The following is a 23,524-nucleotide window of genomic DNA, read 5'->3' as shown; positions in this document are numbered from 1 at the left end:
GCCGATTCTTTATTCTTGGAATCAACTTGACCAACATTCTTTTAAACCCCGACAGTCCTTTGCCGAAGCAGCCCAGGGAAGAAAGCAGAAATTAGTCGAAAATTATTAACCCACCTCAATATCAATAACGGAAGGGTCATCCGACAGCGATGTCCGCAGCAAATTTACCGGCCGATGGGGACGAGTTCTTATGCAATTATTGTCACTGTTCGACGTTCGGACGCCCGATTATACTCGGCCACTCTGCACGCCTCGCCTGCAAACAATGCTCGGCCGCCATTATCAAGCTGTCGATATGCTGGGTCTGCGGGGAGATGATTTGCCGCGGTGATGACTGCGTCAGCTTCGGGTGGTGCTTCTGGCACAGAACGTGCTTCAGCTGCCTACTTTACGGGAGCCGTCCGGTTGTTGCCCGGACGACGCCGTCTCACACGAACCGAGAAGCCATCACCACGAAAGCCGTCGACCCTAACAAAACAGAGATTCTGAAGCCGCCGCTCTGCGCTGCCTGCGAGCTGGAAACGACGCGGGACACGGATGAACGTGGCGACGCGGGGGTCATGCAAGCCTGCGTGGATTTTGTGGACGCTGCAGATGGCGGGATGGCTAAGCTGGGATGGCAGATGATGAATGACGGCCCCTGCTGCTCAACGACGGATGAGAAGAAGCTACGCACGAGGCGAGAATACGATACAGAGACGGGGAATCTAGGGCAAGAGCGTGACGGGATGGGAGACTCGCGAGGGCTGATCTGGATTGACATGGCAGATCCGCTCAACGGGCCAGTCTTTCGACCTCATCCGCTCAAGCCGGTTCCTATTTGTATGACAAGGAGTGCTTGCGAGATGACTTATTAGTATAATACGGAGAGCGGACTTTATGCGCATTCAAGTTGTTGTTATGCACTGGGCAATACACTAGTCAGGCCCAGACCCAAGCGATACCGCGAATGCTAGAGTGTGGGCGCGGGGCTTTCAGCGCCCGCGGATCGACAATCAACAAATGCTGGGAATAGGAGTGTAAATAATAGACGCAGCTGTGGGATAAACACGCTCCTTGTTGGCTACAACGCGGTTAGTAAATATCTGTATCTGTAAACCAGCCTAGCTTGCGTACCAGAGGCTAATAAGAGCCAAAGAAGTGGTGGAGCAGTGTGAGTAGCATGGTGTTAGTGCCCGTGCCTGCCACACTGCGAAACACTAACTCGTGCGGGGCCCCATGTTGAGGTTGAGAAAGAGAGCCCTACTTGGGACACAAAAAAATAAAAATAAAAATCAACCACAAAAATTCTGGGCTTGTCAACCTACCAATTTGGTGCCGCAATTAGATATTAAGCGAGGAGGCGGCCGGCCGGCTTTGGGGGTTGTGTGCACTTGGCCATCAAGATGCCGCATGCGTACATTATTTACAGCCACGCACACTTGCGTCTGCCAATTTTTGATTACCTTGTATTACGCGGTACGATAGAGGCAGCCAGCCATGTACGGGCGCGCTGGGCATGTGTCGTGTGGGCTGCCGACCAGGCCAGTACAGAGCTGTAGTTAGAGCTGCCAGCGGAGATGTATTGTCGCCTGAAGTTGAGCTTGTTTCCCCCTGTAGTTGGAGCTCTGTAAGCTGTCAACAGCGCTGTTTCAGGCTCCAGCTGGAGCTGCGCGGCCCCTACAACTGCAGTGCCACACAGCTCTTCAGCGCCAGGTCCCCCCCAATTTTAGCCTGGTCGGCGGGCCCCTCTTCCCCCCTAGTCCCGTCCCAATCTGCTGCAGCTTCTGAATTCGGGACTTGCTCAGTGGGCGCTCGCTGGCAGGCAGACAAGGTACCTGGCTTGGCCCTCCCTGCACTTGCTTCTCTGCCACCCACACAAAGGTCATGCGATCCAGAGCACTTCTTTTTGCCTTCTGCCACCTCACACACACGTTGTCGACGCTCCCACCCGCCATTGAAAGCTCCTCGTCGGTAGGCGTTAAGCCATAAACAAAACGACCAAGATGTCGTCCTCTATTACCTCTCAGGTACGCATTGATTAGCTCTATTCACGGATTGCCCTGCCAGGACCCCGAGCACCACGCATCCAGGCCCCTTGACCCGAGAAAGAGAAAGAGAGAAAAAGCCGCCAGCGAGTCCGCACGCCGCGGGAAAGGACCATCGCAACACCCATCAAAATACGGTTCTATCTTGTCAATTTTTTGGCACAATTTTTGAAGTCATCAACATGACACTTTTCGATCAGCGTTTGGTTTCCGGCGCGCGTTTTTGGGGCCGCGGTGTGACGCGCGGGCGAAGGGGATTGGCACTTCAACCACAATGACATGAATTTTTACTGACTTGTGCGTTTGTCTCACAGAACCGATTCGCCTACTTCGGTATGCTCCCGCTCCCTTATTCTGCATAGGCTGTGTGCTCGACATCAAATCGTATCGAGATCGAAACCGTCGCATACTCGCCAGCCACCCATCTATCCCAACACCGGTCACCATACTGACGCTGCATCGATTCCCAGGCAACGACGAAGATGGCGATGCCAAACCCGCTGCCCCCGTCAAGACTGTCGACAAGGCCACCACCCACACCACCAAGCGCAATGTCGAGCCCCAGGCTCCCGTGAGAGCTGGTGGTGCTACTGGCAACCGTCGTGGCGGCCCTGGTGGTAACGAGGGCGGTAAGTTTTGCTGTTCCCAGCCCGCACATCTATTGCGATGCGCGACTGGCTCTCCCGGGACTGGAGCTAACCGGATGTCATAGCTTTCCGTGACCGCAACGCTGGCAGCTCTCGCAACCAGGCTCGCTCCACCGATGACGCTCCCCGCGAGGGCGGCGCTCGTGGTGGCGCTGGTGCCCGCGTTCGTGGCGGTATGTTTCCTCCCATGACACTTGTGCTCGTCGTGCTCGTCGCTCTCGTCACGCTGCATACATGACGATGGATAGGTACTAACGGTTAGTTCAGGCCGTGGTGGCCGTCGCCCCCGTGACCAGGATGACCGTCACTCGCGCCAGAACCGAGAGTAAGTTGACTACAGCACTTCGAAGCTAACAATTATCGAGGGACAAGTCGACTAATTGCATTTACAGCACTACTGCTAAGCAGACTGCTCAGGGCTGGGGCTCTACTGAGGGTAACGCCGAGCTCAAGGATGAGCAGGCCGGCGAGGCTATTGCTGAGGGCGACAAGAACGTCACTGCTGAGCCTGAAGCTGAGCCCGCTGAGCCTGAGGACAAGAGCGTCTCCTACGCCGACTACCTCGCCCAGCAGGCCGAGAAGAAGCTGGCTCTTGGCGGCCACAAGGTCCGTGAGGCCAACGAGGGCAGCAAGCTCGACAAGAAGTGGGCTGGTGCCAAGGCCCTCGAGAACGACGAGGAGGAGTACGTCTCTGCCGTCGGCGGCAAGAAGCAGCGTGAGCGTGAGCGCAAGGTCAAGCAGACCATCGACTTCGACCCTCGCTTCGTCGAGTCTGACCGTCCCCGTGGCGGTGCCCGTGGTGGCGCCCGCGGTGGCGCCCGTGGTGGTCGTGGTGGTGACCGTGGTGACCGTGGTGACCGTGGTGACCGTGGCGACCGTGGCGACCGTGGCGGCCGTGGCGGCGAGCGCGGCGGCCGCGGCGGCGAGCGCGGTGCTCGTGGTGGTGCTCGTGGCGCTCATTCTGGTGCTGCTAACATCAACACCAAGGACGAGTCCGCCTTCCCCAGCCTTGGCGGCAAATAAGCGACCAATAGCCCCAATCCCTCGCACTTTCGACTGGGCGGCATTCTGTTATCACCGCCGACTTACAACCATCGGGAGAAATGTGCTCGCGACGCTACGGCTTGACGAGGCAAACATGAATCAAGTTTGCTGGGATCGAAGTGGGCGCGATACATGGTTCGCAGGAGCGGACAGCCCGTAGCGAATGAGTCTCTAATTGTGAGGATCTTTCTATTGTTCCTTTCTGTGGAATCCGAATTTCTACATGAGCTGTTCCGACTCCCCTCTACCCCAAAAACAAAACACGAAAAAAAAAATGGCAGAAAAGGAACAAAAAGCAAGAAACGAGAACCCCGGAAAAGGGCGGGCCTTGAAAAGGAATAAAGTAGGGAAAGGGGGATATTTTGGCTTGGGAGATTTTGGGTGTGATGTAATCCGATGAATCTCTGCGAGCCTTTTCAAAACGTCTTCTTTTTATTTTACACATTTTCATGATGACACTGCACCACCCTCTTGTTGTTGTTCTTTTGGGATGTTTCTTTTTCTGTTGCTTTGAAAGATTTACTTAGGTATACTGGTTGCTATTTTGAGTCTTGAATTTCGTTTAAAAACTTGGGTTTCCAGTATTTGTGCTGCTGATTATATGAGTGCCTGTTGGTCTGGTAGCGATATGTGCTGCCCGACTTGACTAGATAACTTCGTCTTGCCTTGCTATCGGCGACAGATGCTGCATTCTTGTGGAAGGCTGGAAACCATGATTGCAATCCGTGATTTCTTACTTGAGAATAAACGGAGCTCTGGAGGGGAGGCTGCTGGCAAGGCGAGGCGTTCCTGTCGTGTCGTGCTGATGCATTGATACCGATCGAGACTTCTCGATTGGTCCGCTCATCTAAAAGCCCGAGTTGGTGATTGTGCAATCCCTTCCTGTCCACCCAGTTCTGGTCACCATACCCTTTACCCAGAGGGGACAAGTATGAGGGCATTTTGGCGGCTTCTGGTCTTCATCGGAACATTGGTCGCGTGGCCAAATGGCAAGGCGTCTGGCTACGAACCAGAAGATTGTGGGTTCGATCCCCACCGTGACCTGAGGATTTCATTTTTGCATTCGATGTCCTTTGACTCTCTTTCTAACTTGCTCTTTTTTTTTTTTTTACTACAGTAGATTGACTGTGAGCTGAGGCTGTCTCAACGGCAGATAAGTCATCGGCAAGTTGGAAAAACGTTCTTCTCTGATATATACTTTCCTAGGCTATATATATACTTGGACAAGTTCACCCGACTAGCTGACGCGATATGTACACAAACCCAAAAGCTTAATCGCCAGCAGTCTTCCCCCCCCTCTCCATTTACTTCTGGGCCCAGCCGAGCTGGTTGTTGCCGGCGTCAAACACGACGTAGGCGGCCTTGAGGGCGATGTCGCCAAAGATGGACAGCCCGTTGCCGCCGTTGGACTGGAGCCCGCCGTAGCACTGGCTGCCCTGCGCGGCGTAGTTGAGCAGGCTGCCGTCGATGGTGATCTGGCCGTCGCCGACCGTGAAGGCGAGGCTGGGCAGCTGCGCGCCGCAGTCAAACACCCACCCGCCCTGCTGCGAGTCGTTGACCGCGCCCGACACCTGCTGGTAGTAGGCGCTGACGATGGAGTCGTCGAGCAGCAGCAGCGTGGTGCCCGTGTCCGCGATGCCGCTGACGGAGCTGCCGCCGACGCTCGAGCTGAACCCCCACCAGCCGCGGCTGCTGTCGACCGGCGTGTACAGGATGTTGGAGGCGCCGCTGGGGATGCCGCCAAAGACGTAGCTGCCGGCGGTGTCGTGGCGCAGGTCCGCGACGAAGAGCGGGCTGTCGAGCTGCGACTGCACGTTGTCGAACCAGGTCGACGCGCGGTCGGGCGTCACCGTGTTGAGGCTGCTGAAGGACAGGCCGAGCAGGCCGTCGCTGTCGCCGCTGGCGAACTGCGAGGAGACCTGCTGCGCCGACTCGACCGCCTGCTGCGCCACCGTCAGCCCGCCGACCGTGACCGAGTCCGTGTAGACGTCGCCGGAGCTGCCGGAGCCGTCGGCGTACTGGATCGACCACGTCTCGCCCGACTGCTTCTGCGCGGTCGAGCTGCGGCTCGGGTCGTACAGGTTGTGGCTGCCCGGGTTGGGCGTCTCGGTCGAGAAGACCCAGAGGTCGGCGCTGCCCGTGTCGAAGTCGAGGTTGAGGTTCTGCGCCGGCGTGCCGATGGACACCTGCACCAGGTACTCGAGGTCGCCCTGGTCCGAGTTGGCCACGGCGGTGCCCGTCGCGCGCTTGGCGTGCGACTGGCTGGTCGCCTGCGCCGCCTGCCGGAGAGAGTCCGGCACGGGCACGCCGTACTTGCTGTAGGCGCGGGCCAGGGCTAGCGGCCCGTTGCGGCTGACGAACTTGTCGCTGCGCGTCTGCTTGAACTCGACGACGCCGACCTTGGTCTTGGGCAGGGCGGCGCCGGCGGCCATCGAGGCCGACAGAAGCGCGACGAACCAGCTTCCAAAGTTGGACAACTGCATCTTGTTTGTATGGCAGGAAGTTTGGAAGGTGTAAAGAAGTAGATTGAAACTGTTCAAGTTCGAGTCTTGGCTGAAGCTCTGCTGTCTGGTCATCACAACTCGAACATGTGGCAGTATTTATACTCTTTTTCTTATGTTTGATCCATTCGGCTTAAACAAATACCACTTCGATTCACAATGCCCTGTCCCGCTGGTTTCCGTCCTGTTCAAGGCATCACCTTCCAAATCCAGGACGAAGAGACGATGTGAATCCATAGTTGGAAGCTCGCCAGAGCTCATCGGTGTCAGCGCGCACCATCCTACCACTCACTCTCAAACAGGACGAAGATAGGAGAAAACAACACCATATCATCAGTGAATGGCTTCATTTACTTGTCAGCGAGTCTCGTGCTAGGCTAGCATGCAAAGGGAAGTTACCCACGGCACGGCGGCATCTCCAGGAGGTCTGCCATCAGCCCTCGGAAGTGCGGCATTCGAGAAAACACTGCAAGGCGTGCTTCTCAGGCACCGTAGGGTCGCATCCACCGAATCTGCGGTCGAGTCTGGGGTCGGATTGTGACAGGAGGGACTAGCGGCCTATTCTCAGAACGGCGTCGGTGCCTTTGCTGGAAAGGTCCGGCATCTCGTTTCCTCCCCATTGTCAGTCAAGCCGCGTGGCGTGTGAGGGATCTCCGTCCGGCGGGGAATCGACTTGGCAGCCAACTAGGCTTATCATCAACGATGGCCTCCTGCCTGATTAGGTATCTGGTGTGGCCCTAGACTGCCGAGACGCCGCGCTCTTCCGTCTCTTGCTCATGAAGCGGACAAATTAAACCGAGACGTGTTCGGGATGGTGAGTTTCATCTGATGATTGCCTTCAGGTACAAAGGATGGCTCGAAGCATGGCGCAATCTGGCGCAGTTCGTTCGTTCATCAAGGCTCCCGCTTGGCGGCGCAGTGAGTTGAAGAGCCGAATACTGTTCGGTGGGATGAAGCGCCGCCACAAATTGTCTCCTCTTCAAGTGAGATCATTTCTACTTTTAGATATTCTGCCATCTCCTACGAGTCTTCATTGGGAAGGCGCCTTGTGGCCGAGGGCTCCGGCTCTCGCCGCGGCGGACAAGAAGTGGCCGTGACCAGCCGGTTCTTCGGTGCTTGTAAGCAACACGTGCTCCGGCGACTTTGCGTGTTCTTTCCGAAGTACAGTGAAGATAATGACCAATGCAGATATGTTGTCGTGTTCGGTTGTCAACTTCACAACTTATACCGTCAACGAGTTCCGACACACGCGCACACTGCTGCCGACTGCATTTGAGCCTGCAAAAGCATGCCATCGAACCTCAATATGCAAGAATACAAATTAAACGCGTAAATCATTCCAATAAGAGACTGCGATATAGATGGATGGGCAAGCAAATGCAAATTTCTTTTTTACAGCCGACAAGGTTTTCCTTAGTAAACAACTCGAAACAAAAAAATGGAAACAACTACAAGAAGAGGCTCACAAACTAGAGTGGGTTAAAAAGAAAAGCAGAAGGCAAATCATTTAAGAATTTGATACGAAGAATGAGAGAAAGAAAAGAAATTGGTGAAAAAAAAAAAAAAGGTTTCATCGATTTTGCGTAACAGCAAAAAAGTTCAGACAATGGACTTGTCTGATTGCTCACCGCAGGGATTGAACCTACGACCTTCGCATTACTGAATATTGAATGATGTATCCAATTATTAGTACGACGCTCTAACCAACTGAGCTAGGCGAGCCCTGAAACGGCTTGTTTTCGTTGAAGACGGTTGAGTTATTTTGGTAGGAGAAGCTTTGCAAAACTCGAAAATTGAGTTTGCAAGGTTGTGAAGTGGCTGGTGGATGGCGGTTCATTCGAAAATCTGTGGCGCTAGGCAGTCGTTTCCAAGAAATGCAACTTGCTTTCGCAGCACCGCTCCTAGACGGTGGCGGCGGACATGACTTCGGCCCTGGACATCGTCAAACAGGAACTGTCTACTGCTAGGGCTCTGAATAGGTACCGCACTCGTACTTCATAGTTGTTGGCAATTGTGTCAAATCGTGTAGTGTCGCCACTATCTGGCTTCAGCCACCAACTCATACACTGCCACCTGCCTAGGGCGAGACAAAAGTCCCCCCCAATTTGTTCTTTAATATCGGCCTGTGCTGGCATACCCATGTAACATGTCAGCGTCGCGAGGCAACCCAAGCAATGTGTACCTACAGTAGCCCTCCTACGTGAGGCGTACCCGGTCGCACAGCCTTTGTGACCTGGCCATCTGCTCCCTCCGGCTTCTTTTGAGCTTTGTCGTCTCCCACCTTGCCAAAAGAATCACTCTTCATTTTACAAATAGAGGGCAGGCAGGGTAGGCAGTAGTAAAGAGTCCAGTATATTTAATTTAAAAGAATGCTTTACGAACAGGCTTAATCGCATCCGTCAGCATTGTCAGTGCCTCTAGGAGCCCATCATTGCTCGAGCTTTGCAGACTAAGCTTGCTTGTCTTAGAGTCGTTCGGGCTGATAAAGTACGGTCCCTCAGCCGCGCACTTTGTGTGGTCCTCCTCCGGCAGCTTACCAGTGGCGAAGAAATCGCGCACGATGCGCGCCGCGCAGGTTGACGGGATCGCGAGCGAGCAGTGGCCATAGCCCTTCACTTCTACCAGCTTGGCGCCGACAAACGACTCTCGGGCAACCTTGGCGTTGACAAGCGGACAAATTGGATCGTACGTGGTCGAGAGCACCAGTAGCGGGTGCTTTGTTGTCACGTTGTGGCGCGCTGCTCGGAAGTCGTGGGCCTTGGGGATGCGCCACTGTGCCCTTCTCATGTAATGCCCGACGTTACTAGCACTGTAGGGCAGGAACTTTTCGACGAACGGCAGGACGATGTCGAGCACCTCGCGCTTCTTGGCGGGCCAGCGCGACGTGCCCGCAGGTGCGTCGTTGAACTCGACAAAGAGCCCAGCCTCAGCCCCAACATCGCCGTCCGAGTCGTCGAGGCCACCCCAAGCAATGAGCGCCCCAGTACCGTTGCCCTGCATCAGCTGCGCGAGGTTGTCGGCCAACAGGTACCAGCTCTTGGGTGCGTACATGGCGGAAAAGACGGCACCCATGACGGTCTTATATTCAATAGTACCGAAGAATGTGCTGTTTATGTAGACGGATGCTGGTTCGTCCCTGAGGCTCTCGATAAAGTCCGTCACGTTGCGCTGCAATTCGGCCTTTTCGTCGGCGACAAAGTGTAATGGACACTTGTTGCCAGCCTTGACACACTCATCGAAGAAACCCGAAAAGCAATTCCCAGTATCCACAAAGTCCGTCGCCATGAGAAGTTCGTCGTACCAGAGAACGTCGTCCACGACGCCATCCACCGCGACACGCTCCGATCGATCTGGGAAGAGCGTTGCGTACGTCTGCCCCAGCGCGGTGCCGTAGCTAAAGCCCCAGTAATAGAGGTTGTCCTGCCCGACAGCATCCAGGATCGAATTCATGTCTGCCGCCGTCTGGGGTGTGTTGATGTGCGGCCCAAAATCGCCCATGTTGTCCGCGCAGGCACGCATCACATTGCCTGTTTCGCTCCATAGTTTTGCGTCCTGCGCTGGCTCGCCTGTCTCCGCTGACAGGAGCATCCGCCGGCTTGTGCTATTCTTGAAGCATTCTCCACGGGGGCGTGAGTCCGCTATGCCGCGGGGATCAAACGATAGCAGGTGGAACTTATCCTCGCCGACGATTGTGTGGATAGGGCCGCCCTTGCGCTTCATGAAACCGATGCCGCTGCCGCCGGGCCCGCCAGGGTTGAGGAGGATGTTGGTGGTGGCATTCGCGCTGCCGCGGCGTCGGATCAGGGGAATGTAAAAGGTCTTGTCGCCGGACGCCGTGGCATCGAACTGATCCATGGGCACGTGGATGGAGCTGCACTCGAGTGGTTTGCCGTCAGCCTCACCGCACGGCTTCCAGACTATGGATTCGCCAGGGTAACGGCGCCCCCCATGGGTGCTGCCTGGGCGAACAAGAACAAAGATGAAGATTGCGGCAGCAATCGCGAGAATCATGGCAACAAGTGACCAGGCGATGGCTCGCTTCCGCTTCCAGATAGGCGGCTGGCTGACAGCTGCGGCCGCTTCCTCGGCGTTGCCGGGTACTAGCAGAGGAGCTCGTTCGTCGTCCATAACTGCGAACAAGTGACCTGAAGATACGGCGGCGACGAAGGGAAAGCGAGAGTGGAAGCTGGAGGAAGCTGCAGAGAGCGAATACTCGATAAAGATGCTCCCCTATTGATAATTGTTGATAAACGTAGCCTATCTCTAGTGTGCAAGAGGAAAGAGAGCAGGGGGGCGAAAGTCAGCTAGTCGGGGCTTTATTTAAAGGTACCTACCTAAAACTGACTAGGTTACATATGTAGGAATTACCTGAGACACAAATAACAAAACAGAAATAAGAAACATAACAAGAAAAATAAATCTTAGAGGTCTACGAAAACAAGAGCTATAAAGAATATACTGTAAACAGGAGGCCGTATCGCCGTCCTGCCTGTAATGTGCACTGCCTAATAACAGGTATGTGCCGACTGCATCTATGTAGTTACATCGCAGTATCAACATAGTCAGCTGTAGTCTGTATAGAATTCCTAACAACACAAGACATGCCATGAATCTCCGATTCTGATCTTCGATAGCTCCATCGACTATGCACGGCCGCTCTAGCGACCAACCACCGCTACCATACAACCTGACTGGAAGGCTTCGTGGCCCAGGCTTGGATTAAAGACCTCGCCATGGCCAATGGCGGCGCGATAGCAATTGCCTCGCTCCGCGATAGTCTCTTGTCTAGGTTCGCCCGGCCACCATGTCCAGCCAATATTCAAAACGCTACTCTCGGAGGGGTCCAGCCTCGGTGACCCTGGTGTGGCAACTTGCTGCGACCGAGGAGTAGACTTCTCATATACTCTCTCCAAATCTTATATGTCTCGAAATCTTGGGGCTTGTGGAGCTGGAGATGGAGATGCATCCCTAACTTTAATCTGACACTTCCGGCAACAGCGTAGTATACTAAGCAACCCTCGTGTATAACATCAACACTGCCTCCTACCCGCTCCATAGCGCCGACTTGTCCGGGTTCCTCAAAGGACCTCCGGCCCCGAGTCGACTCCACATGTCGGGCGGCGCTTTGCCGAAATAGGCACTACTGAGCGCTACGGCTGAGAGCTCGAGACTCCTCGGCGAGAACAAACCGGCTTTCGACTCGCGACTCATACGACATATATAAAGATGATCAGGTCTCCTAAAGGGAGGATTCTGACTTCCCACATAGACCACATCATATTCAACCCAACTGTTGTGTACAACATAGCGCACTCCCGTTGCCCATTTACCATCATCTTCCCTTCCGCGATAGCCTCACCATCCATGACCGCTAGACCAACAGCGCAGAGGCTGCTTCGCCTCTCCTCTAGACCAATGTCAACCCACACGACAGCAGCCTCCGCGCCCGCAGAGGCAGCCGCTGCCAACCCGGCCCACAACCAGATAATGAAGCTCCCCGACGGCCGCACGCTCGGCTTCGCCGAGTACGGCGACCCTCGCGGACTCAAGACACTACTCTACTTCCACGGGTACCCTTCCTCGCGCGTCGAGGCCAAGGCGCTGCACCGCCTCGCCGCCGTGCACTCCATCCGCGTGCTCGCCCTCGACCGCCCCGGCTACGGCCTCTCCACGCCGCAACCACGCCGCCAGCTCCTCGACTGGCCGCGCGACGTCGCCGCCTTCGCCGACCGCCAGGGCCTCGACCGCTTCGCCGTGCTCGGCGCCTCCGGCGGCGGGCCCTTCGCCGTCGTGCTCGCGAATCGCTGCCCGGGCTTGCTGGCCGCCGCCACGGCGGCGGCGCTGCGCGTCGTGCGCTGGCTGGTGGGCACGCGGTTCGTCGAACAGCGGCTGGACGCCTGGCTGGAGCTGGCGACGCGGCAAGCGCGCGACAAGGAGGCCCGGCGGCTGGAGAGGGACCCGGGCGCGCGGCCGAGCCTGGTCGTGGGGACGGCGGAGGAGGACGGGCGGCGGGTGGCGGAGCGGCGGGTGGCGCTGCTCGATTTGCTGGTCGGCGAGCCGTTCGCGCAGGGGCCGGACGGCGCGGTGCAGGAAGCGCGCATCCTGACCGATGACGACTGGGGGTTTCGGCTGGAGGAGGTCGGCGTGCCGATCAAGATCTGGCACGGCGCAAAGGACACAAACGCTCCGATCGAGGCCATTCGCTACCTCGCGGACAGACTGCCCCGCGCGGAGCTGCACGAGTTTGCGGAGGACACGCACTACACGATGGGTGATCACGTCGAGGAGGCGGTACTGGATTTGATGGGCGAGAACAATGGCGAGGAGAAAGTATAATGGGCCTGTCGATTTCTCCCCGTCGCCCTTCCGTTTTGCAAGGGTTCGAAATGCCTCTGTTGAGGCAGTCCTTTGTACTTATTATGTATAACCAGTAAAATCGTAGATAGATCATCACCCACACAGGGTCAAATGGTAGGGATTCAAGTTTGGCTGACATTCATTATTGGTGTTTGTGTGAAAAATATCGAACCAACAAATACAAACCATCTACCATGCGCAAGAGTCGAAAAGTCAAGTCAAAATAATGCTAAGCAGGGTATATTGTCTACTTGAGGCAGTAAATGTGCAAAATGCTATATAAATTATGCGAAGCAGCCATTACAAACGAATAAAAAGCGTACAAGATGTGCTCGCAGTCATCAAGGCGACGTCGAAATCCAATTTCACCTTCCCATTTCTTTCCAAAGAGCATGTACAAAATCTGACAACCACTTATTTAAGCCACGCTGTCAGTGCGCTTCTCAGGCACGGTAATGACATCCTCGATGGTCTCGTCGGAAAACTTGAGATCCTCTTCCACGGAGACGTGGTCCTGGATGCGCATGATGATGACAGGAGCAGCGATGAGGAGGGAGGCACCGAGGCAGCCCCAGGTGGCGCCAAAGATGGTGTTCAGGGGCAGCTCGAGGCCGTCCAGACGCCAGAAGATGGCGGCACCCGCAGACTGGATGCCCTTGTAGAAACCAGCCAGGTTGGCCGCCTTGCGTCCAGAGTTGGAGAGCGCACCCATATACCAGTAGATGCAGGTTTGCCAGATGGCGTCGTACATGCCGTAGAAAAAGTACAGGAACATGGGGCCGAGGAACCTGCCGCCATCGGTCCAGTCAAGCTTGGGAGCGTCCTTGTTGTCTGCATACCACTGGCGAGTGGGCGCGTTCTTCTGCCAAGCCCAGCCTCCGCCCCAGATACCAAATGTGCAGGCAATGAGGAAGGCGAGAGAAAGACGGGCACGCATGGAGCGGCTGACACCCTTGTAGTCGAGGGCGAAACCGTTGATGACGGCACCGATGATCTGGGCGAGCCAGTAGAGGAGACCGTTGAGAGCTCGAGTGCGGGCGTTGAAGGCAACGGCATTGAGGCCGTTGTTCTGGTAGGTGTAGAAGATGTTGGAGCAGAAGAACATGGGGAACAGCAGAAGGATCCAGGGCTGCTGGTACAGGGTATCCCAGAGACCCTTGAGTTCCGACCCCCAGGTAGGGTTCTTCATCAGAATGACCTTGCTGCCGTCCTCGCGAATGATCTGGTCACCGTTGCAGAGAAAGAAGGACAGAGCAGCACCGATAGCCATGAGGATAATGAAGCCTACGTAGACACCGTCCGAGGCAGAGTCGGAAAACTTGTCGTTGACAGCCTGGGCCAGAGGAATCTAGGAGAAGTGGGTTAGAGTTAATTGGGACGTGAGTAGCGACGTAACTTACAAGAGAGCCAATGACGGCACCAAAGTTGAAAATGATCCAGAAGACGGAAATGTAACGGCCTTTAGATTCCTCGCGAGGGTAAGACATCATAATAGCACCCTGAGCGCACCAAAGAATACCAGCGCAAACGCCAAGGAAGGCACCAGCAAAGTAGACGAAGCCCTCATTGGCAGTGTGCTTGTAGGACAGGAAAGAGGCGGCATAGATGCAGTAACCGATACCACCAAAGGCGAGGGCAGGACGAAGACCGAGACGGTTGGTGATGGTACCAGCGAAGAATCCAAAGACGGCGAATGTGGAATACAGGGCGACACTGCAGTTGGCACCGACGTAGGCCTTGTCGGCGGGGAGACCAGCACCGCCCAGACCGTTGAGGGCGTTGAACATGCCCGGGCAGAGGAAGCAGACGAAGGAGATCATGAGCAGCTGAACCTTGGGCGAGGCATACCAGAGCTCCATGTTCTTGCCAAAGGGCGTGAAGCCCTTGTACATCCAGCCAGCGGGACGAGGAGGAACGGCGCCGGCGCCGGTGTCATTGTAGACGTCGTCGCCGGCGGGCGCGAACTCCTTGGAGTCGGCCGAGTGCTCGACGGCGGTTTCCTTGCGGTCGTCAGACATGATCGACGACGATGACAACGGTTGTCCTTCCTATCGAGAAATCCGGGGTATGTGGAGGCTGGAGGGGTCGAGGACGGGGGGGGATTGGTTGGAGGATGAACAAGAGACACGGAGAGAAGAGAACAAAAGTCGAGCTGGAGCCCCGGGGGCGAGACCCTTATATTCAAAAAGGAACTGGCGTCTCACGGTTCAGCGCTCACGCGACGGACGGAGCTTTTTTTGGTGGACGGACGGGGCTGGTTAGCACGAGCACCACAAAGACGGCCCTTGTTAGTAAAGGATGGAGAAAGGATGTGGATGGAGGGGAAGGGCACGCACCAGCTGTGGAGAAGGACAGGACGAAGTGGACAGTGGAGGGTGGTATCCGGAGAAAGAAGAGGCACCAGGGGTACCTTCGCAGGTGTAATTGCAACAACAGAGTGTATTGTGGCTGATTCCTTGGGGGCGTTGTGCTTGGTTCTAGTCAGGTATCCCAATGGTGCTAATACCAGTCTGTACAATGGACGGACGGGTATCAGCGAGTTGGCCTGGGCTGATGGATGGATGGTACGGAGTATGGTATGGTAGGTTGGTGGGATGGACGGTTGCTCGCTGGATGGGGCAGGGCGGTCTCAAGCGCACGCCGGCTCGGTGCGTATCTCCAGGTGAGGCTGCGATGATAGAGGCGTGTTTGATGGAGGAAGAACGAGTCAGAGATGAGGCCTACCAGGTTGGGTTGGGTTGGGTTGTTGTTGTGTGAGCTCTTCAATACTGACAGTTGCTCACAGCAACGCCCGCCCGCCAGCTGCCCGCCCGCCAGCTCTCAGTTGTCACTCGCTCGTTTGCACTTTAAAGATTCCAGTCAGACTCTGAACTGACAAACGCATCGCCCACCCCCATCCCCCCTCCTCTCATCTCCATCCAAAAACGCTTCATATCATAATGCCAATGCAATTAATATCGACCCTTTTCCCACTTATTATCTCAGCCAATGTGCATGCTGCTATCAATACACGGACGGACACTCGCATTGCTTCTGGGGGGTGAGATTGGGACAGGATACGGAGACCCACCATCCACCATCCACGGGCTAGATTTTGGCCCCCCCTATGACCGGACGAGGAGCCAGTCTTGGCCAAAGGCGAGCGAGGAAAGAAACCTTCCGCCCGTGGAAGTCAGTTTCCATGTGAGGATAAACAAAACAAGCCCGCGGCGGTTGCCAGAACCGGTCTATCTCTGATCTATTTTTGCAAGCTGTAACGTCGAGTCCAAACCCGCCACATGCACGATAGCCAAGCAGCAAGGGTCCCCTCGTTGTCTGCGAAAGCTTCCTCCTCCAATATATGCATGCATCAGGCTGCCCGCCTGCCATCAAACGCCAGCAAAAAAGAATCAAATAAGCCCTGGTGACATGTACTTGAAGGCATCGCTGACAGGTTTGCCCCAGGGCCCCCTTAAGGTTGCTCTGCGCCCATGGGGTACTATCCCCCACACCAACAGGGCTCCGGCCCAACCTTCCTGACACGCGAACGAGGGGAACTGGGGGATTGCTGCGTTGGAACCACTGGAGAAGAATTCGGGGAACTGGGCTGACCCAACCCAACCCCAAACAGAACGCTACGTGACAGCGGGGGAGCAACCACGTTGGCAGTTGCACACTGCGAGGCGCCTTGCGCCACTCGTTTCGCCAACAGACCACCAGCGGCAAGTATTTTCGCGTGGCTTTTTGGCAACCATCTTCGCAGGGCCAGATAATAGCGACCCTGTGATAAAAGTGCAGCCACGCCGGTAATTAACAGGACGCTGCATGGCAGGAAAGCCTTTCTGTTATCGCAGCGGCGCCCAGCGCCCGCCCGCCCAGCCAGCAGCCCTCAACCATCTCGGCTCACGATTGGATGTTGTTGGTAGGTAACGAGGAAAAGCGCAGCACATAACCGCCCTGACGGGAACGGGCTAGATGAAGCCTCGCTCGTTTCGTCAGCTGTCGACTTTTTTTTCCTGCAATACTTGGCATAAAGGGGGTGGGTCGAATTCTACGGCGAGATGCCTGTCGCAGAGACCGCTATTTTGCATCATCGTGGCCTTGTGTACTGCACGTTTCAACCGGTCAGCACTGCTAAGTTGTGCTCCCGGGGATACATTCTAGTGAAGGCATCGACGTCAGAAAACAACCAGGTACTCTATTACATCATTTCACAGTCAGGTCTGAGTTGGCAGCCATACTCTTGCCCGTGCCCCCTCCCCTTGAAAGAAAATTCTTATCACAGACACTTATGACAACTGCAAGTGTCAGGAGATCGAATTCCAGGCCCGCTGTGGGCATAGGTGTGGTGCAGTTCGGCGGGGGGAGCGACAGGGCTGCCAGGTGTCTCCTTTCTCGCCTCGTTTCTGAGCCTAGACAACCTGGTCGCTAATCCGGACACTGGCCGTTTCTTTTGACTATCTCGGCTGGCAGCAGCATTTTGAGTCACTTATTAAAAAAGCCGGCTGCCGATGCGGTGGTTCCTCGTATCAACAACTCACACGTATCAAAGGGCCGAATCTTGCGCCATGTCATTGGCTGACCGGCCCAACGCTCAACGCCAATTCGGAGACAGCTCAAGATCGTGGCGGCGCCCTTGGTACAACGTGCATGCACTCGCGGTGGCGTCTCGATTTTTTCCCTTCTGGCAGCAAGCCACTTCTCGTTCACTGTCCAAGCAGGCAACGTCGACGACAGTTGTACTACCGTCAACAACTGCAGCGCAGCATGAAAGGCTGACCAACAGTCGCCGTCGGTACCAAAGGACTAACGATACTGCCCGGACCATAGTGAACGCACCATTGATTCTCTTTCCGCAACGGCGCCGAGAATGGTGTCTGGACTATTCGAACACGTCAGGTCAGCTGGCCAACCTTGGCTAGCACCCAGCCAAATTTCCATTTCGCCCTCTCCCACCATTGTCACAGTGTGGCTGCCATGTAACGTAACTTTGCCGCCGGCTAACAACGCCACACATCCACTAGAACAGCCCACTCACTTCACTCCCTGGGCTCTTTTCTTGATCCACTTGCAACAGAGGCTGAAGATCTGGGGAACCAAGCCATGCCAAAGTTGAGGTGTGGGAAAGACGTCGGGTTGAGCATGAGCCTTGTTAAATGTGATGCGCGAATGCAGCAGCCGTGCCGAATGTGCATGGTGTAAGTCGATGGTAAAAGTCATCATTGACCGCGCGTGAGTTAGTTACTAAACTATTCGTAGTTCTTGATTTCTTTGCTGCGGGCGTTGCAACCAGCGGGGTGGTGAGAAGAAGACAAACGTTTACCTGTTGACGATATAGGATTTGTGCCCAGATAACCTATCCTACATTCATCAACGAGGTGGAAATTAGACTACTGCATCTTTTCGACCACCCTCGCCAACTCGCAGCCCGATCCTGATTCCCCCCTTAGCCGGTCCAAGGCTGCGCGGCTCAAGGGAGCCTCCATTTGCTCGATACTAGGTTACATTTTAGCCATTCGACCTTCATACCCTGGCGTTGTTAATCTACCGGCCGCAAACGCCAGGATGTCACTTGGCGTAGTCAGGTTGGCTTCCGACCCCAGGGAGAGGAGCCAACCATCGCGCGTTGGGGACGTTCTCGGTCCCCCGGATGCCGCCCCCCCTTCTTCCCTCTGCGGGCGTCAACATCCGAACGGCGAGCCAACCGAACAAGAATTGCAAACTTTCATTAACTCGCTGCCATTCACCCCGGAATGGGCCAGGCCGGTCCAGACGAGTAATGACCCTTGGGGGGGGGCGGGGGGGGGGGGGATTGATTGAAACCTGCCCTTCGCCATGGGGTATGAGATAGGCAGTGTTGAGATATCTCCAACCCAAACCAGGTTTTCTCAATGAAGAGAAGACCAGCAGCAAGTTGTGGGGTTTGTTGGCCGTGTCCCGGATCAAGCGCCTCCTCTCACGCAGCAACCCGTCCCCCCCCCCTGCCTGTTTTATCACTTCCTCCCATTTCAAATGCACTGCCTTTGTGGAGGATAGAACACGCAATGTGTTAGAGCACAGACAATCTGCTTACTTCTTCCCCCTTTGGATGGCGCAAGTTGTCGAGCAGGAAGAAGTCAACGCGGACAACCCAGGCAAAGCACACCGCCAGGGGGGAGACACCGCCATGATGCCCTTGGCTCGAGCTGCACGTATGATGCCGCCTACCGTATCTGGAATACACCCGGCCTACGCGCGGCGTTGGTTGTGCAACACACACCGCGACGGCCATGAAGTGTTGGGGCAATTTGTGTCACTCGCTGCGCGGCAGCGGCTACATGCAGACAGTAGTAAGACATCAGCTTCGCGCAATCAAATATTTTCACAGGAATAGTAATATGTACTATTGTTTAGCTGCACACGTACAGCAAATCATCTCCTCGAGTTGCATACAGAGCTCGCCGTCATACAATCAACAAAAGGCGCTTTGGAACAAAAACAGCTAGTAACCGCACAACATCTTCCGCAGGATTGGGGTATCATCTTCCTTAGAAAGAGAAAATTCGTCATGAAAGGTTACGGCGCCCGACCCGTCGCTTTCAGCCGTATACGGCATGCACCTCTCAAATTCCCCAGGTGCATTGCTTCTTTGTAGCGACATATTCCTTAACCGCCCAAATCAACAATATGTTGTGTGTTCGTTTGACTTTGCAGTCCGTATGAATGCGTAAAAACGGCGTCCCAACCTTCTTCCCAGCACCAAATTTTGTTCCGTTGTGCGCCGTTTCAAAACCGAAAGAAAGATATCCGCAGATCGTATGCCCAAGATAATAAAAATAAAAGGCTGTTGTGGCATCGCAGCGAAAAGGTTCGCCTGCTCGCTGATGGTGTCGTAGAAGAGAAAATATATCCAGAGTCGACAGCGTGAAATACAATAATAGAAAAAAAGACCGAGTAAAAGCTGGGGTATCAATGTCGAAAAAATAAATATCAATGAAGTAAATGGTGTATGTGCAATGATATGACACGGCTCCGTATGAATGGTAGTGTCTTTGGTCGGCGACAGGCTATACCTGCGCTGGCGTGGCATTGTGATGATTGCGGTCGCGAGTCATCCAGCCGAAAAGATCGCCTCGTACAGCGCCAGTAGTTGCGACGGGTGTCGGCGGTTCCACGTCTCGCCGCACTTCACGAGGCTCGAGGAGCAGACTCTTGCGGTAGTAACTGACCTGGACATTGCCCTGGTCGTTCTGGCGGACGCGGCTGATTTCGGATGTGATCCAATCTTGCATGTCCGGGAGCTCGGTCAACCGATACGGAATTTGAAAACGTTGCAACTCGCCAATGATCTTAGCCGTGCGAGTATGCTTGTCAAAGTTCACAACCGTCAGGCCTCCAGTTCCGTCGTCCGCGCCTTCGGTACCAAGCGACATCTGCTTGGTGGCAGGGTTGCCGATATCGACAAAGGTGAGATCGGTTAGGTACATGCCCAGGAAGGGCAGGCAAGGGGGTACGTGGTCGTGTAGTCTGGTGCGTAGCACCTTGTTATTTTGCGAAGGTTCGACGATCTGTTGCAGCCTGCGTAGCAAGTCCTTGCGTTTCGGAGAAACAGCATCCCACGTCTTCCGTAGGCGGTTGATGGTGCTGCTGTTGAGGCTGCAGATAATAGCCATCAAACCATCATAGTTGTGTAGCTCCAGGCACTGGTAGGCGACTTTAATCCAGTGTTTGATGATGGTGGCACGCTTCTTGATCTCGACATGTTCGAGAATGGTATCAGCAACCAGGTTTGACAGGTCTGTCGAAAGCGAAGACATAGCCTTGACGTTGGGTGCCTCTACACCACCCTTCTTCATCCACTGAGAGCCAAGTAGCTCTTCAGGCATGATGGAGCAGAAGATGCCCATTTGCTTCAGTGTGATCTGACGAGCCAGTTCAATGGGCTCGAAGTCGAGGAGCGTTGGAGCAGCAGTTCCGGCCTTGAAAGCATTGAGCAGATGCTGTTGGTGCTTCGAGACAGCCGTCGGTGGCAGTGGCGTTTCGGCAGGAATGTACTGTCCAATGGCCGTGTTGGTCTTGCCAATGGACGACACGAAGCGCGGGACTAGGGACCCTTGTCCGGAGACCTTCATGGCCAGTTCCAGTAGGCGTCGTCCAGCAGAAGGCAGAACCGCGGCCAGCTTGCCCTCGGCAAAAGGCATGATGACCTTGAGAGCGTCGCGATCAGTTGAGTCCCTCCAGTGAGACTCAAGCCAGCCCTTGAAAGCATTGTATACTCTCAGACGCACAGGCCCGGCCATGTGAGGAGCATCGGCGACGTAGTCGAAACGATCAACCAGAGTCTTCGCCAGCTTAATAGGTGTGCAGAAGAGACGGAAAGTAAGGAAGAAAGTGGACACAAAGGTTGCGTCAGGAGTAGATTCATGTGTAGTAAGGCGCTCCACCAGAGCAGGCAGAGAACCGCCGGTGACCTGTCCCTCCTTGTTGAACATCAACTCATGGGCAAAAGTCTTTTCGAGAAGTCGAGACTCCACATCGTCTGCGTCATCCGCTAGGGCTGTGTTGCTGGCAGAGCTCATATCGGAGATGGAGGGCTTGGGTCGAGGGGCTAGGCTCTGCTCTGGCGTTGTAGCTCTCGTTGACGTCTGCGAGATCATGCTGGCCTCGGAGTCCCTGCTTAAATAAGTTGTGCTGCTACCAGCACTGGATGCCGCGACGGCATCAAATCGCGCAGAGTGGTTGTCAAGTTCACGGGCGGACATGTCCGAGTGGTTATTGGCGTCTGGAGGCAGCAGGGTCGTGGTCAATTTCGGTAGAGGTGGGAGACTCGGCCGCGTAGCAAACGCTGATGAATTAGAACCATCTTCAGTGGCTGACTTGGAAGACGACGGCCTTGAAGAAGTTGGTGAGCCACTTTTGGTGCTAGCCGCATTAGAGGTGAAGGTATTGTGCGTGTTGCTGTTGAGTGGAATGAGGGATTCTCGGCGAACAGGTATGTAAGAATCCGCAGCTTGCAGGGACTCGGCAGCACTAACGGCCTCAGAAGGGCAGGGCTCGGCAGCCGAAGGTGTTCGTGAGCGTTCGTGAGGGACAATGTCTAGAATAGACAAATCAATATCAAGGGCACTACCTTCAACATCATATTCGAAGTCGCCGATTCGCTCAATCGTGGCCTTCGCCTTGGCTACACATTCTCCAGCAGCCTTGACACAGTCAGTAGCAGAGGCAAGGAGGATAGAGGTATCGTATGAAGTGATGACGTCGGCGTCTTGAGTTGCGGCACGGACAAGGATGTCTCTCGTCGAAAAGACGAGACCATGGGAGCGCTCAAGGAAAGCAGCTCGCGCCGATTGCAAGGCGACCGGAGCCACATTGCAGTGAGCCATGACTCCGTCGACGACTGTGAGAAGCTCACCGGCTGAGCAAGCCGACTGGCTGACAGAACGCGACAGCTCCATGCGCGAAGGTGAGTGCCAGTGTAACCTTCCAATGAAGGAACCGAGATGAGAAAGAAATCTGTCGTGCTTGCGACCAAGACGTTCGGAGATCAAGTAGCCAGGGCGGGAATGAGGCGATGGCCCTGCCAAGGATACACGGTGCGCAAAGGTGGCGGACGACCGATTTTGAGAGATGCTGCCTTGAGATGCTCTACGGTTGGCAGTGGTGGAGGTTTGGTTGAGTGACGATAGGCGCTTGTTCCAATGAGCTTGCGAGGCGTGGATTGCTTCGCTAAGATCCGAGGCCGCGACGCTGGCGTTAGTGTCATCTGTAAAAGCTCTTGAGCCAGCCTCAGACGTTGTATCAATGCGCTGCTCGTCGAAGGTGAGTCTGTCTGCGGGCGGTGTCGGTGGGACGTATGACTCCTCCTGAACTGTCGCCATGACGGTGACGGAAGCAGGAGCGCGGGCTCTTCGATCTTCCTCGAGCACATCAAGAAATCGCACACCCTTGTTGACAATGCGGAAGGCTTTGAGGATCATCTCATCAACCACATCATTAACATCCTCGACTGGGTAAGAGATTTGTCGCTGAGAGTCCTGAAGGCGCTTGGCCGTCTTGACGAGTAAGGAGAGTTCAGCCAAGAGCGATTTCCGGCATTTTCGCAGACCATCGTTGCGCTGAACAATTACAGACTCTCTATTTAAGCAGTTTGTGCGTTCCTAATAATAGGGAGAGTTGTTAGCAGGTGACAGGAGCTGAAATACGGCGCATACAGAGCGAAGCCGGGAGATGTACACACCAATAGGAACCGGACACCAGCAATAATCCCCTTCATAAACTCCTGATTTCTGAAGAGTTCACTGTCATCTACCGAGGTGCTTCGTAATAGATCCCAGAAGTTGAGAAGAGACTTGAGCAGGGCGCGCAGATCGTCGGGTTCGTAGGCTTCGCAGTAGTTGGTGGGAAGCCAACCACGCGCGCCTGAGATCAATAGGGTGCCATCTGCCCAGCCATTGGTGTGAATAGAATGAACGAGGATAACGTCGCCTTCCTCGAGTGGTAGAGTGACACTGGATTCGGTGGCAGCATGGCTAGGCTGGAAAGGATAGAAGGCTCGCAGGAAGTTGTGGAAGATTGGAGGCGCGTCAGGCGATAAGTCCTCTTGGGAGCTACTGGGAGTGACAGGAGGTGTCATTTGTGCGGATTGCGAGGAGTTGGCGTGCTGGTAAGGGCCATTGACTGCTGAGGCAGAGGGATTCCTGACCAGGTCGAGGGGGGCGACTTGGAGACTGGCCCGACCGTGCTGTTCGGGTTGCATGGCGTTGAAAGCAGCCGTCCTAGCGGACAGGGCAGGTCGTCGGGCGGTGGCGCGAGTCGAGAGTCGACAGCCACGCCAAAAGACAACCTGCGTCGCGAGAGTGGCAAGTCGGTAAGGCGGTGGTATGTGGTCAATATCAAGGCTGGTGGTGGTTTAGGAGGCCGAGCCGCGGATAACAGGAATTTTCACTGGGAAGGAGAATACAGCCGAAGTTTGCACGTCGCTATGTAA

The 23,524-nt window shown here is 55.2% G+C and overlaps 6 protein-coding genes across 6 annotated transcripts; 2 read left to right on the top strand and 4 right to left on the bottom strand.

The window, feature by feature from the left end:
- Positions 1–1,985: 1,985 nt before the first annotated feature.
- On the top strand, positions 1,986–3,697 carry ISF_07515 (Stm1; the record flags this gene model as incomplete). The annotated part of the gene is made up of 6 exons (XM_018851118.1): positions 1,986–2,009; positions 2,342–2,360; positions 2,498–2,656; positions 2,740–2,847; positions 2,942–2,999; positions 3,067–3,697. 6 exons carry the CDS (start codon positions 1,986–1,988, stop codon positions 3,695–3,697), a joined length of 999 nt encoding a protein of 332 aa, XP_018701714.1.
- A 1,325-nt stretch (positions 3,698–5,022) lies between these two features.
- ISF_07514 (endothiapepsin precursor) lies at positions 5,023–6,201 on the bottom strand (the record flags this gene model as incomplete). The annotated part of the gene is made up of 1 exon (XM_018851117.1): positions 5,023–6,201. One exon carries the CDS (start codon positions 6,199–6,201, stop codon positions 5,023–5,025), a length of 1,179 nt encoding a protein of 392 aa, XP_018701713.1.
- A 2,379-nt stretch (positions 6,202–8,580) lies between these two features.
- Positions 8,581–10,347, bottom strand: ISF_07513 (S33 family peptidase; the record flags this gene model as incomplete). The annotated part of the gene is made up of 1 exon (XM_018851116.1): positions 8,581–10,347. The coding sequence occupies one exon, from the start codon at positions 10,345–10,347 to the stop codon at positions 8,581–8,583; it is 1,767 nt and encodes a 588-aa protein (XP_018701712.1).
- Positions 10,348–11,583: 1,236 nt separating this feature from the next.
- ISF_07512 (alpha/beta hydrolase fold-1) lies at positions 11,584–12,555 on the top strand (the record flags this gene model as incomplete). Its single annotated transcript, XM_018851115.1, has 1 exon — positions 11,584–12,555. The coding sequence occupies one exon, from the start codon at positions 11,584–11,586 to the stop codon at positions 12,553–12,555; it is 972 nt and encodes a 323-aa protein (XP_018701711.1).
- A 439-nt stretch (positions 12,556–12,994) lies between these two features.
- On the bottom strand, positions 12,995–14,594 carry ISF_07511 (Major facilitator superfamily transporter; the record flags this gene model as incomplete). Its single annotated transcript, XM_018851114.1, has 2 exons — positions 12,995–13,924; positions 13,977–14,594. The coding sequence occupies 2 exons, from the start codon at positions 14,592–14,594 to the stop codon at positions 12,995–12,997; spliced, it is 1,548 nt and encodes a 515-aa protein (XP_018701710.1).
- A 5,007-nt stretch (positions 14,595–19,601) lies between these two features.
- Positions 19,602–23,293, bottom strand: ISF_07510 (Ras guanine nucleotide exchange factor; the record flags this gene model as incomplete). The annotated part of the gene is made up of 2 exons (XM_018851113.1): positions 19,602–22,694; positions 22,775–23,293. The coding sequence occupies 2 exons, from the start codon at positions 23,291–23,293 to the stop codon at positions 19,602–19,604; spliced, it is 3,612 nt and encodes a 1,203-aa protein (XP_018701709.1).
- Positions 23,294–23,524: the final 231 nt, after the last annotated feature.

This window comes from Cordyceps fumosorosea (genome assembly GCF_001636725.1).
Source record: "Cordyceps fumosorosea ARSEF 2679 chromosome Unknown scaffold_22, whole genome shotgun sequence".
NCBI lineage: Eukaryota > Fungi > Ascomycota > Sordariomycetes > Hypocreales > Cordycipitaceae > Cordyceps > Cordyceps fumosorosea.
Note: the sequence above shows the minus strand (reverse complement) of the source record. Positions and strands in the feature narration are given on the sequence as shown.